Here is a 14689-nt window from a genome sequence, read left to right on the forward strand (position 1 = left end):
TGTGGTCGCGCGGGGGGCCTTGTCGTGAGGAGGGGTTGGGCCGGGGTCATCCCCTTTCCCCCACAGCGAAGCCCTGACGGGGCGCGGGGTGCCCTGAGAGGGGGCTCACGGGGGTGTCTCTCTCCGCAGGATGGCCGCGCCGACGTGGTCGCTAACGACGCCGGGGACAGGGTCACTCCGGCGGGCGTCGCTTTCTCGGACAGCGAGGAGGGGAGGCTTCCCTTCTGTGGGGGGCTGGGAGAGGAGGGGAGCTCTCCTGTTGCTCACTTGGGCCTTTATTTTTCGCCCAGGTGGTCGGCTTAGCTGCCAAGCAGAGCAGAATAAGAAATATTTCAAACACTGTGGTGAAAGTGAAGCAGATCCTTGGGCGAAGGTAAGAAGAGGCGTGGGAGGCTCTCGTTTCCCCGGCAGAGCTGTCAGTGAAGCACAGTCAGCGCTAACGTTTTTTAGCCTCGGGTGACAGTAGTTAAGTTAACCTCGTGTTGACAGGAGGGTGCCTCAGATCTTGAAATTCCATTGAATTGAGCATGTGTTTTATTTTGTTGTTTTGAATTTGTCTGGGCAGCTCTGGTGACCCACAGGCAGAGAAATACATGGCGGAAAGCAAGTGTTCGGTGAGTATGATCCATCTTTTGTTGTTCTCTCAGAATAACTTACGTCACTTTATACTGTCCTTGGCATTGTTTGTGCCACACCTCTGCGTTCCGTAGGGATCAGCTCTCGTTGCATGACATCCGTTCGCTGCTGTATAGAATGTTTCTCTCTGTAGCAGAGAACGTCACTGTGTCCCTCAGATTTACAGAAAAACTGCATGTATCTGTTGTCGTTCTCAAAAGGGACGATTCCTAACGTACTTGGATAAGAGCGTTGTGTTTCTTGGTGCTGGTAGACAGTGCTGACAGCATCTGGTGATAAAAATGCTTAGCCACTTGATTTAATCTCCGTATTTAATTGGGATAAAACCATGCTTGTTACTAGAAACCTTTTTGCAGAATGAGAAAAATTAGACTGGAAAATATATTCCTAAATAAGGAACGAATTTTTCTCTGGTTTCTGACAGTTTGCACTGACAGGCTTATGTAAGGTGTTATTTTTTTCTTTTGGAATATAAGCAGGCAAGTACTTTGGTCCTAAACATTGCTTTCGTACTAAGGAAAACTTCACAGAAGAGAGTCTGAAGTCTTTAAGTCCATATAAATGTCTCTTGTGTCTGGGTACTACAAGTTGGTTTTGTGATCTTTGATAAGCATCTTGGAAGCATTTATTCTCTCGTAACAAGAGTACTAACGCAGAAAGTGTTCACACAGGCAAGTCGTTTTTACTGTGAACAGGAACTAATTGAGCGTTACTTGTGGATAATAACCAAACTGCGAACCTAACAAAGGTGTGTTGGTTTTGCTTACAGGTCATTGAGAAGAATGGAAAACTTCAATATGAAATAGATAATAAATTTATTAACCCGGAAGATGTGGCAAAACTAATTTTCAGTAAAATGAAAGGTATATCATAAGTAACATCATAACATATTTTCATTTTTTTAAGCTGTCCTCATATGTTTAAGGTGTGGTATGTTCGTTTTTTGCTTTTAATCATCATGTTCTGCCTGTGTTTATAAACAGAAACTGCTCAGTCTGCCTTGGGTTCAGATGTAAATGACGTTGTTATCACTGTACCATTTGATTTTGGAGAGAATCAGAAAAATGCCCTTGGGTAAGAGGATTAAGATTTTTTTGTTACTTAACATGCCTATAGCAGACTGTCTGGCAGATCAGCAGTGGGAGTTCTCCTGCTGCACTTCAGCTTGTGACTGTTAGCTAGGATACTGGGATGCTATTTGAGTTGGAAATATGTGAAAGTAGGAGATAAAAATCCTAACTTGAGAAACTTTTCATGGGATTCACTGCTGGCAACAGAATTAAATTCTGAATCAGCTGAAGTGAGAGGGAATTTTGGTATCATCAAGGATAGAATGTCATTCCAGATGGTTTATTTCTCGTGGATCTCCAGTGCCTGCCTTGAACTGCAAGCAGTTTCTCAGTAGTGTCTCAGCCGAATTCCGTAGTTTCCCATCCCCTCGTAAACAGCAGTGCCAAACCAAAGGCGTTACGTGACTTCCCTGAGGACTGTTGTATCAGACAACAGGTACGGAATGCACACCAGTAAAGTTCTTGGAACTGTACCTGTGAAAGTTACTCCGTTATAAAACATAAGTAGACTTAAAGCTGTGGGTAATTGGCAGCATCTATTTCCGCTTGCTGGTATGCAGATGCCCTTGTGGTGACCCATCAGGAAATACAGCACCCTTCAAGTTGGTCATAAAACAGGAGTGGGCTGGCTACTTGCAGTGTGTGTGATGAAACACTCTGCTGCCGTAGCATACAAGTTTCAAAGTAACTCCCAAGTGGAGGGAAAGACTTGGCAGGCAGACGCAGGGTTACTGATGTTTCAAGAAAATGTGTAAAGAAAATGTTAGTAGGGAGGTGCGTTAACTTGATTTGGAACTAAAAGCGATTTTCCCAGCAGGATATGGGGTGAAATGACATACCTGGAACTTCTAATGCCGCACCTGAACATGTTAACTGAGTTTGATGGAGGGTGGGGTTTTCATCTTGTGCTTGAGGAGGGGGTGTTTTACTGGTTTTTGTGGGGTATGTGGACTGATGCATCAGTGGTTCCTTTGACACATCAGTGGTTTCCTTCTGCACACAGCAGATCCAACTACCTAAAGAGCACAGTAGCAACTGAACTTCTTGATACCTTTCTCTTCCAGTCACTTTAACACCACGCGGTAACCAAATTCTGAGTTGGTGGCATACGTGGTTCAGATGAAGTTTTAACAGCGTGCGTGGCTGTAGTGAAATCATTACAGTAAAATGAAATGCTGTTCTTGCCTTATCACAGGGAAGCAGCTGCAGCTGCTGGGTTTAATGTTATGAGATTAATTCATGAACCGTCTGCAGCTCTCCTGGCTTATGGAATTGGCCAAGATTCACCCACTGGGAAAAGGTAAAATCCTAATATTTTACTTCTTAAATGTAAGCTGCTGTACTTCAATCCTGAGAAATCTGAAATGAGGGAATGCTGTGTAGCCTTAGCAGTCAATACAAAATTAATGATGTGAGGCTTGTTTTTCTTTTTTCTCTCAATAAAGCTAATAACAATTCAGAAGCTGTAAATCTGTAGTGTTTCAATCCCTTGTTCTGGTTTTTATTTTACTAGATTGTCTTTAAAGATCTGTTCTCAGATTCTGTCTTGCTCTTGAATGAGCTGATTGGCTTTAAGAAAAATGCATCCCTGATTTTGGCAGAGCTGTTTTCTGACTGGGGGAGAAGGGGTCATTTTACCTATGCTAGAACTAAAGCAGAGTTTCTGGGTTCCGTAGGTGCATTAGGTTTCCCATATGAATATTGAGATAACTCACAAGATTATCTAAACAGTGAAGACTGCTGTCAGTGCAAACAGATGCCTTTTTGTCATCTTGGTGTTTTTACCCTTCTCATATAATTCTTTTCTATAATCTTGAACATAATATTCAGTTTTCAGTTGTGTTGTAGAAAAAACATGGGCTACTCTCACTGTATAAAATAAACTAACTTTGTTTTTTAAGGAACGTTGTCAAAGTTCAGTGGGACCAAAATGCATTAAATATGGACACCCCACATCAAATGCTTTTGACAAAACTGATTAAAACCTGAAATACATTATACAGTGGTCATCTTATTAGAAAGTGCGTCAAAGTAAACATAATTTTAGATGGCTCACTCGTTGGAGTGAGTCCAGAGGAGGCCACAAAGACGCTCAGAGGGCTGGAGCACCTCTGCTATGATGAAAGGATGAGAGAATTGGGCTTGTTCAGCCTGGAAGAGAAGGCTCCGAGGAGACCTTATTGCAGCCTTCCAGTATCTGAAGAGGCTACAAGGAAGCTGGGGGGGACTTCTTACAAAGGTCTGTAGTGACAGGACAAGGGGTAACGGGTTTAAATTGAAAGTGGGGAGGTTTAGATTGGATATCAGGAAGAAGTTCTTCCTGGAGAGGGTGGTGAGGCACTGGAACAGGTTGCCCAGAGAAGCTGTGGATGCCCCATCCCTGGAAGTGTTCAAGGCCAGGCTGGATGAGGCTTTGAGCAACCTGGTCTAGTGGAAGGTGTCCCTGCCCATGGCAGGGGGGTTGGAACTGGATGGTGTTTGAGGTCCCTTCCAGCCCAAACAATTCTATGATTATTAATACTATGTGTTTTTTTTAAATGGCAGCAATGTGTTGGTTTATAAACTTGGTGGAACGTCGCTTTCTATCACAGTCGTGGAAGTAAACAGTGGAATATATCGTGTGCTTGCTACCAACACAGATGACAGCATCGGTGGAGTTTGCTTCACAGAAGCTCTAGCACAACACTTAGCTTCTGAATTTCAGCGGTATGTTTTGAATTCCAAGCTTTCATGTTGCTGTTGTAACAGGAGCTTTGTTAGCTCATGTTTTCTTTCAAAAAAAAAAAAAAATTAGTTTGTGTGATCTAGCAGACTGTCTGTGTGTGAAATGGCTTAAGTACAGCTGTTAAAGGAACAGTCAGCTGCTGGGGGCCAAGGAGGAGGGCTGGGAAATACTTGGGTTTGGATAGGTGTTGCCTGAAGTCCAGTGTTGAACTGTAAGGGCTTGGCTATGAACTGTTCTGAGTGATGTATGTGACTGCAGGCTGCTTTCATCCTTTCAGTCAGCAGCTTTTGGGGTGGCAGGGATTTCACCTGCATGGCTTTGTTTGGTTTTCCTGTGGGCATGAAGGCCTGTGGTAGGGCGTAGGTCATCAGACTGAAGTCTGTATGGCATGTTGTCCTGTCACAAACAAAAACAAATAAATGCATTACCATAATCTCCGGTGATCTTGAGGTGACTGTGCTATCACAGGAAGAGACTTTTTGGATGTAACATACTATTCTGCTGACATGTCTAATATTTGGTGTTCTGTTTAATCTGTTGTTAAAATTAGTTGACTTGTCACTTTCAGGAGTTGTTCAGCTGAGAAACTGTTCAGAAACACTTAAATCTGTGTGAGAAACACTAATGCCCGAGTTCAGGGTGCCTCTATGCAGTGTTCTTTAGTCAAAATCGAAATAGACACTTCTGTTCTTTGCGAGCTTTCAGTAGTGGTGTTGTATGTAATACTAAAATATGTGCAGGGCAAAGAAGTTCAGTAGCTTTAGCCTGGTTTTCCTCTCACAGTGTCATCACTCAAATGCCTTTCTGAAGTGATATCTCTAACTTGTTTTTTAAATGTAGGTCTTGTAAACATGATATTAGAGGAAATCCCAGAGCCATGATGAAGTTAATGAACAGCGCTGATGTTGCAAAGCACTCGTTATCAACCCTGGGAAGTGCAAACTGCTTCGTAGATTCATTGTATGACGGGTTGGATTTTGATTGTAATGTGTCCAGGTAAAACAAATCTTGAAGCTACTGTTTTTATATATAATTATGCTTGAAATCTTTCTCATTGGTATTTAGGATGCTCAATAAACTTTGGGTTTTGATGGCATTAATTTTAGACACAGAAGTAAGATAGAGGACCGACTTGTTTTGTTTCTTACTGATGGTTCTGTTAAGATGCGATCTGTAGTAGTGTGCTGGATTCAGTCAGGGAAGAGTTAATTCTCTTTACTGTGGATGCTATGAAGCTGTGTTCCTGGATGCAGAGAGCAGCACTGATAAGGTCTTAGCTGGCACTGGGGAATGCCTGCACTGAATTCAAGGTCTTTCTCTGCTTCTGATCCTGCAGCTGCATTCCCAGTTCTCGCGGTCTCACTACAGGCAGTGCTGGGACACAGTTCAGACACCTGACCCAAACTGACCAAGGGAGAATTTCATTCCATAGTACGTCATGCTCGGGGCAGAGGCGAGGAGGGGGTCTGGGAGCCGTTACTCTCTCCCTTACTCTCTCTTGTTCACTCCCGTACACTTGCTGACTCTCTCCCTGACTCCTGCGTTAGCTGCTTTGCTAACTCCTGTGCTGGCTCGTTCATGAGGGAGTTGGTGGGTTTGTTCAGTTTTCCCGGTCTTGCTGTTGCTGATGGGGTTAGCTCAGAATCTGCTGCAGCAGCGCTCGGGCTGTGGCTCTCGGGCTCTCTGGGTCTGTCTCCCACCACTCAACACCTGCTGTGCATTGGTCAGTGAGTGGTGAGGAATTGTATCATATGTTTTAATTATTTAGTAGTAGTAGTACTTGTATATATTAATTTAGATTTAATTAGTAAGTTTTTCTTATCTCAATGTTATGAGCTTCCTTATTTCTTTTTCCTCAGATTCTTCCCCTCCACTGGAGGAGGGGAGGGGGATTTGTGAGAGCAGCTTCGTGCTATTTTGCTAGCCGGAGTTAAACCACGACAAGTAGTTAGGGTAGTAACACTAACAGTGTGCAGAAAGGCATGGGGAGACCCTATCTTTGGAGCCTGGTTGTGGATGAAAGGGAGATACTGTAACTGCTCAAGGTGATCCTGTCCCCCCTGTCTCCCCCCCGATTACTGTTTTTGTTGTTGGATTTTCCTTAAAGGAAAGAAGGCTTTTGGACTATTTCATCTAAATGAGCTCTGGGATGATAGTCGTGGAAGTCTTGGTGTCACTTATGTTTGACAACTGGAGTAGAAAGTTGTTTCCTGTCTCTGTTGTGTCCTACACTTGAGTATTTTCTCTCTTGGGATGGTCTCTTACTGAGATGTTTAGCTAGTTTTGGTTGCTTTTCCAGTCAGCAGCAGCTTTAGTGAAATGAAATAGACTTTTGAAATCCACAACTATGCATCCACTCTGACAATTCAAGAGGCACATGTGAGTCTTTTTGTCTGTGCTTTAAAGATGAAGCAGTTCCAGGATTTTTGCCTTTTTTTCCATGAGTCAAGACGACAATACTGGTTTTTGTCAAGACAACAGTACTGGGTTTTGTCTAGGGTACACTGAAGAAGAAGGAATTGTGCATTCCATGTAGGTGTTAATGATGGAGTAGCACAGATATCTTAGCAAAAACATCAATTTAATAATTGAGAAATAAGATTTTTTTTTTTAAATCCCTTAGTACTAGGTAGAGCTGGAGAACCAAAGTATGTTCTAAAAATGGGTATTCTTCCATTTCAGGTGTTTGTCTCTAATGGATGAGATGATGCTTCTTAATTTTTATTTTCTTTTAAATTCCAGGGCCAGGTTTGAACTTATCTGTTCTTCACTTTTTAGTAAATGTGTAGAAGCAATTAAAAAGCTCTTGCAGCAAGTTGGATTTACAGCAGATGATATTAATAAGGTAAGAATAAAAATCATTTGTCTGTGGTATGCTTTGTAACTCCATGAGAAGGATATTTATGGGGCCCTTCTTCCTTGCAGATTGAGATTGCTTCATGATGTGTTTAAGCATTTTTGGCTCAGATCTTCAGAACGCCAATCTTTGCTTGAATTTCAGTTAGTGCAAGTTAGGTGTAAGAGTCAGTCAGCAATGTGTTTTTACTGCTGCGTATTGAGTAAGTGGTAGAGGAGTTGTCTCCACTTGGTGTGTGTGACTTGGTAGAGCTGAGGAGAACCTTCTTTAAGGTCAGTACATAGATTTTCTGCCTCAGCTGAGCTTTGGGTGGGGTCTGCTGATACAAGAAAGCCTGACTTTTGACTTTGTCTTATGAGTTGACAAAAGTAGGAATAATCACTTAGTGTCAATGTAGTGCTTGTGTTCTTCCTTGTTAGCTTACAAAGCTTAACAACACATTACCTGCCAAACCGTAGAGTGTTTGAATGTCAGTGATGGTGTGTAACGTAGGAAACGTTACTGGTTTCATTCTGTCTCTTTTGCTTTGTATAAAAGGATAACTTCGTCTCAACCCCTGTGCACCTGTGTGTGGCAAATAGCGCTGCGTTTACTGCTGGTGGAATTGGAACGTAGCTTCTGCAGCCAACATTAGCTGGTGCTTTTTGTGGTCCTGGGTGCTGTTTTGGACTCTAACGCGTTTGCTCTGTCACATCTGAGTTTCCCTGGTGGGATAAGGAAGTATCCCAGGCCAGTGTTCAGAAAACATCTTTTATTTTGTTTTCTGGTGGCAGTGTTTTTTTTTTAAGTGGCCCAATGTGCTGTTCTCTCACACCTTTTTGGAGGGGGGACAGGGACACTTTAAATGTAAAAAAAAAACCACAAAACCAAACCCTAACTTTTGAACTCTTGAGTTATATTCCACATGAAGAAAGTGGGAATTAGCTTTGTTTCCAGATCTGGCTGATCTTAATGAAGTTACTATAATAAGAGCTTTATGAGTTTTTTCTTACACAAGATCAGTAAGTGATGGCAGGTTGTCGGTGACATACCTCAGGATTTCGTACTGGGGCTAACACCATTGAATTTCTCTGATCGTAACACAGATGATGGGGTAGCATGTGCTCTCAGCAGGTTGGCCCACAGTACCAAAACGAGCGGAGCACTCAAACCCCTGTAGGTCAAGACTGCAATTCAGAGGGGTTGAAAAAGGCGAGAGAAATACATATGTAACAAAACAGAACATTTCAGTTGAAAAGGACCTACAGTGGTCACCTAGTCCAGTGGAGAAGAACATCACGGAGATCAGCAAAGGCAGATGCAGAGTCTGGGATGCAATGATCCTATGCAGAAGGACAGGCAAGTGTTGCTCTAAAACAGCTTTGCAGGAAAAGACCTGGGGGTTCTAACAGACAGTAAGCTCAGTAGCGGCCAGGTGCATGCTGGGCTGTAATAGCAAGGCCGTAGCTGTGGGTGTAGGGTGGTGTTTGTTTCCCTCTTTGGCACTTGGACAGTGTCCAGACACAATCTCATCCTTTTTGGTGCATCAGAGGAGGTGAAAGGTATTGACCTATGGGAGCCATCCGTGTTGGAGACAATTTGGGGATGGAGAAAATGATGTACGGAGGCCAAGAGCTGGGTTTGCTCACCCGTAGGCAGAGGAGGCTCAGGGTAGACTAGTGCTGCCTGCAGTTACCGAACAGGAAGGCATACACGTGGCAAAACCTGACTCCTTCCTACAGGCACGTGATGGAAGGGTGATAGGAAGGAGCACAAATTACGATATGGGGAAGTTTTAGACACCAAGAAAATAATTTGTAGCGTGAGGGTAATCAAACAGTGAAACAAGGGCCCACAGAGCCTGTGGAACCTGTATCCATGGAGGTAAGGTCCCAAGCAACCTGTTGCAACTGGATGTGTTTGGGGCAGGAGGTTGCACTAGATGGCTTCTGGACATCCAACCTGATACTGTTTTATGATGAATTCCTCAACTTATAAACTGTCACTTTGTTTAGCTGATGCTTACTAGAAGAAACACGTTTCCAAGATACCACTTCAAGCTTGCAAGCTGTTTCCCTTCATTTCAAATACAGCTGTAACAGAAGGCAAGCAAAGATGGCATCAATTTTTGTTTCAGCAACTACAGATCATCAAATACCCCAGAGCAGTTTGTATTTCAGCATTTTGGGTTGAGACCTGTGTTTTGTCTGACGGAAGAAGGATGTGCAATCACTAAACCATGTTTTCCAGGTAGTTCTGTGTGGTGGGTCTGCTCGGATCCCGAAGCTACAGCAGCTGATCAAAGACATTTTCCCAACTGTGGAATTATTGAACTCAATTCCTCCAGATGAAGTTATTCCCATTGGTGCAGCTATAGAGGCAGGGATTCTGCTAGGGAAGGAGAATCCCTTATTAGAAGAAGAAGCGCTCTTTATCGAGTGTTCTGCCAAAGACATTCTTCTTAAGGTAAGGCTAAAATTACTCAACTTGGAACATTTTACTGCCGCAAGGAACATAGAGCACTGCTTATGCATGCTTGATGTTGGAGAGACAGTATTGTTTAATTGTTAGTTCTGCAGATTTGCTATAGGTCAGCATTAAGTGGTAACTTAGGTTTATTGACAAAAAAATGACAGGAAAAACTTCTTGGTTTTAAGGGGAGATAGATTGTGTTTTTGCTCTGTTGTAATTGGACTTTTCATTTATTTATAGGAATGTCTTATTTTTTAGTTGCTTTGATGGTAAATGTGGCAGGGAGAATGAATCTTGGAGCCCTTTTCTCATGGGGTGTTGTGCTAAGAGTAGTAATTTGGCAGGAGATAAAACCCCTTGCTTTCCAGCTTATCCTCAGGTATCAGAGGGGCTGGGGACAGCTAGGTTTAAATCCTGAATAATGCCCAATTAGGCACTATGAATCCGGTATCTCAGATTCCGTCAGTGTGCTGCATTCCTGTCCGACCACTATCTATGGGCTGACACGGCTCCCAGTGAGAAACGGTGTGGCTGGATACGTGAAACGGTGCAGTTTATTTAATGCAACAGTACGGGTTCTTTGTGGATTGCCAGTGATGAATACGCTCTCTGCAAGGTGTGTATACACAGATGTCAAGATTATAAATTACTGAAGTGCTAGGTTAAAAGCAACTCTACAGAGATTTCTAAGTCCTGAAAGAGCTCTCAAAGAGGTTCAAATCTTATCCAAAGGCGTCCCTATGGCAGGGGAAGAAAGGCTCAGCCTGTCAACTGATCCCTGAAGTCAGAGTCTGCTGTTGGGTCTTTCCTGACTTGTCCACGATGGGGTCTTCCCAGACACCCCCCCTTTCTTAGGCTACTTTTATATTGTTTTTTACCTTCAGGGTGGAGCTTGAGTGGCCTTAGTCATACGTACCTTTGTTAGGATTGGTGTAAAATTTTCTCGCTTCGGTTTAAAGGTGTAAGTTACCTAAAATTCAGAGCTGCATGCTCAGTAAGGAGTGGTCTCACCTTGGAAGCAGGTAGCCTTTGGGATGGAGGTGTGTTTTGGTATTATAATGACATTATAATGAGCAAAGTTGGCACAAAGGACAGCAGTTCATCAAAAGATGGCAGACTGTTGGCTCAGGGTGGCAAAAGTACAGCTTATCCGTTTTCAAAGTATCACTAAGTTCCCATCTCTGCACGGTTATCACAGAGTCTGGCCACAGAGTCTTCACTCCACTCCACCCTCTGTGTGGTTTCCAAGGTTGCAGGTTATGTTGCTTAGGGAACCATTATGGAAGGAATTCCATGCATACCAGCTGCACACCACCCTGGAGACCTCCTCAATATTATAACTTTCCTTAATGTGTGAATAATGCTGTATTTTTAATATAAGTTTAAATTTCAAATTACCTCCAGGGATTATCCTACATGGGGCACTGTTGTAACACTTCCAGCTCACTGAAGTACTTAAAGGCATGAACTGTTGGGTTTTTTTTTTTTCTTTTTAAAGGGAGTAGACGAGTCCGGGTCTGACAGATTCACAGTGCTGTTTCCATCAGGGACACCGCTGCCAGCTCGAAGGCAGCACACCCTGCACGCTCCTGGAAACGTTTCTTCTGTGTGCCTTGAACTGTATGAGGCACTGGGGAAAAGTCCCATGAATGGGGAAGGTAAATTTGCACAGGTGAGTGTATGCACATTCAGATGCACTTTTAATATCAACCACTTGGAAATCAAATGGATCTGGGGGGAAAAAAACATTAAAGCCAAAACCAGTCCCACCCCTACCAGAACTTCTTGTTACAAAATTAGAATGACACGTGTCTCTTTGGAAATGGTCTCTAAGCATCCTTCTGTGGAGTTGGTACGAAGTACTGAAGCACTTTCTAAAAAAATTGAAGTTTCCCTTTCGAATTTCCGAATGGCTGGCAGGGTCTGAGATCTGGCACTACTGCAGAAAGCTCATCTGGGGTGAGAGATCACAGCCGGTCACATTTTAGAAGCCAAACTGCGAGAGGTAATGATGTAGCTACGTACTGCTGATTACTTTTTGATCTCCCTAGACTGGACAGGATGTTGGTATTAAATACCACGTTTGATTTTTTTTCACAGTGGTAACAAGGTATGATTAAATCCTTACCCAATACAAAGACGCTACTCTGCTGTCAGCCTGTTGGGAGAACACAGCTTGTTTGCAATGGCGATGACGTGCTTACCTGGGCTTCAGTGCTCCTACAGCGTCAGGGAGGGGGCAGATGTGGCTGAAATAGATGGAATACTTGAGAAAATGGTTATTTCCCCTGCATCCTGCCCAAAGATCTTTAAGGGGATAGGAAAGGGGTGTTACCTAATAACTACAGAACTGACCTAAGTAAAGGAACGTGTTCAGCTCTTACTGCAGTCTGTGGGAGCTTGTCTTGGTGAAACAAAACCACTGAAACAGTAGTGCAATTAGCTAAAAATGCATCTATTTGTGCTATAGATGGACTGTGCTAGGATGTGTTTTGGTGCTGAAGTATTAGTACAAGATGCCAGGCGGAATGACTTGCACACCTTAGCTGTTGTGTCACTTCCATTAAACTGCCATGCAAGGATTTAGAGAACGTGGTGATAATTTAACTTTTTCTTTTCATAGATTGTACTCCAGGATTTAGATAAAAAAGAGGATGGCCTACATGATATACTAACTGTTCTCACTATGAAAAGGTACCCAAAATATTTATTGTTCTGCTGTTTAACTTGCTATCTCACACTCTGACAAGCAGTCTTTTCTCCTGTAACAGAATGATTAATTTTGTGTTGAGAAATTCCAGCACTTTGTTGCTTACAGGGCTGTGTCCTGACAGATGTAAATTCTGTAGGAATGTGGGTTTTTTTCAGTAGCTTCTGTGCCTCCATTGTTTGATTCCTAAAGAAACAAAACATAACACAGTTGCATAGATGATTTTTAGCAGCCTGTGAACTGTTGTTCTGTTTAACCCTGTTTGAGAGCAGTCAGGATCTCAAGTTTCCTGTGGCAGGAGGTCAGGTAGTTCTGTTGAATGCCTGCGCTCCCAGGAAAAGCTGAAGTAGAGTCTGTCTTTATTAGTTGCTAAGGAATCCCTGAAGGACTTCTCATATGCAACATCTGTGATGAAAACTTGTAGCTCTCCTTCCAGAGACAGGTTTGCTAAGCATGAGAAACAATGCCACGGGAAATCAGGCTTCATGAATCTTCCTACAGAACTAGCTGTTTTATGGCAAAATATGAAGTGTCTTATGGCGGGTGGGGAATGGGGGTGACATGACGTTAAAGAAATTTCTCTAACCTTCTTAGGTCTTAGTAGGAGTGCGTGGGCTCACTTGAAGTAGTCTGAGTAGTTTATAAAGATAGCAGAGTGTGGAATTCTAAGTAGTCAAATCATGTTTGTCTTCTGAGGACTGTCCCGAAGGTCATACGGCTTTTCTAAATAATGTGAAAGTTGTCTAGCTGTTGCTGAAAAACTAAATCCCTACTTGCTACTTGAATTTTGAGTATTAGTGCTCTGTTAAGAGATTTCACCTGAAATACCTTGTTCATCGTAGAGGTCTGCACGAAAAATATCTTGGGGATTGTATATGCACCTGTAGTGCAGAAAACCTGCATTATTTTAAAGGGGTTTTAGTAATAATTAAATGAAAAAGATGAGGGCAAGTTCACTAGAACACATCTCTTTAAATATTACGTGTGAGTGCTTCATGTCTGGATGAAGTAGGATTCAATATTGTCTCCAGTTCTTGGAATTTGAAAACGAAGATATTCCTCCATGAAGGAAACAGTGATATTTAAAGCCAACTGCTACTTTTAAATAGTAAAGCTCTCGTGCTTTGAGAAGACGTGCTTATCTCTCCATTACTATTACTCAGAGTTCAAAGATGAATATTTTGAATAATTTTACTGCATATTCTATTTGTAAACCTGTACTAAATAAACTTAGTTATAAGACTCAAACGTGTTTGAATCTGTTTCACCTTATGGAGAGAAGATACGTGCTTTAATGGAGAGCAGCAAGCGTGTATCTAAACACCCAGTGAATTAAACAGTTTGGTAAATCAGTTTCATCTATGTTCAAACATGTTGATCCCATGTATTTTTATGCTAATGTTCAATAAAATCATACAATCACAGAACAGTTTGGGTGGGAAGGGACCTTAAAGATCATTCAGTTCCAACCCCCCTGCCATGGGCAGAAAAACCTTCCACTAGACCAGGTTGCTCCAAGCCTCATCCAGCCTGGCCTTGAATGCTTCCAGGGATGGGGCATCCACAACGTCTCTGGGCAACCTGTCCCAGTGCTTCACCACCCTATCTTTCTTCCTTTACTCTGCATAAAGACTATTGTTTATCCTCTTGGAACATGCAGTGACATACTGTTTGTTGATTGTCCTAAACATACCTTTCTCTTTTATTTAGGGATGGGTCCTTGCATGTTACCTGCACAGATCAAGATACTGGAAAGTGTGAAATCATCACTGTTGATGTGGCATCATAGTCCCTTTTGAAAGGCAACATTGTTCTGAGTTGATTTTTGTCTCTTGGCTTTTCTGCCAAAATGGTAACTTTCTGACATGCCTGTAATGATTCTTGGATGACTGTAATAAACTGAAGTAAAACATTAATTTGCCACCAAGTCTGTTTGGAGTGGAAAGCGTGATGCAAAATGTTAGTCAGAACATGCAGACAGCAGAGCACTGAATTATCAGCACGTGATTTAAAAAATGTGCAGGGCAAATGCTCATGCCTGTGGTTCAGCAACAAGCATAAAGACTTTTTCTTGGACTAAGTCGGTTGTGTGCCCATTCAACCAGTGTATCTGTGACTTCAGCAGCATAGCATTGGACCAGCAAGAGCTAGACTGGTAAAAATCCACTCTAGTAACTACCAAATTGTACCGAAATCCTGTGTGGTCTTGATGTTGCCTGGAACCATGGAAGTGATCCACG

The 14689-nt window shown here is 42.6% G+C and overlaps 1 protein-coding gene across 1 annotated transcript in view; it reads left to right on the plus strand.

Moving 5' to 3' along the window:
* Positions 1-14300, plus strand: part of HSPA14 (heat shock 70kDa protein 14) — a 19823-nt gene extending 5523 nt beyond the window's left edge. Inside the window, exons 3-15 of the mRNA XM_010150542.1 lie at positions 130-208; positions 289-373; positions 566-614; positions 1406-1499; positions 1620-1710; positions 2902-3006; positions 4251-4412; positions 5272-5427; positions 7174-7276; positions 9518-9733; positions 11238-11411; positions 12363-12433; positions 14160-14300. Of these exons, the coding sequence (XP_010148844.1) occupies positions 130-208; positions 289-373; positions 566-614; positions 1406-1499; positions 1620-1710; positions 2902-3006; positions 4251-4412; positions 5272-5427; positions 7174-7276; positions 9518-9733; positions 11238-11411; positions 12363-12433; positions 14160-14238 (1464 nt within the window). The 3' untranslated portion in view covers positions 14239-14300. The remainder of the gene's footprint in view (positions 1-129; positions 209-288; positions 374-565; positions 615-1405; positions 1500-1619; positions 1711-2901; positions 3007-4250; positions 4413-5271; positions 5428-7173; positions 7277-9517; positions 9734-11237; positions 11412-12362; positions 12434-14159) is intronic.
* The last annotated feature ends 389 nt before the right edge of the window (positions 14301-14689 follow it).

This window comes from Eurypyga helias, unplaced genomic scaffold (assembly GCF_000690775.1).
Source record: "Eurypyga helias isolate BGI_N326 unplaced genomic scaffold, ASM69077v1 scaffold7764, whole genome shotgun sequence".
In the NCBI taxonomy this organism is placed as follows: Eukaryota; Metazoa; Chordata; class Aves; order Eurypygiformes; family Eurypygidae; genus Eurypyga; species Eurypyga helias.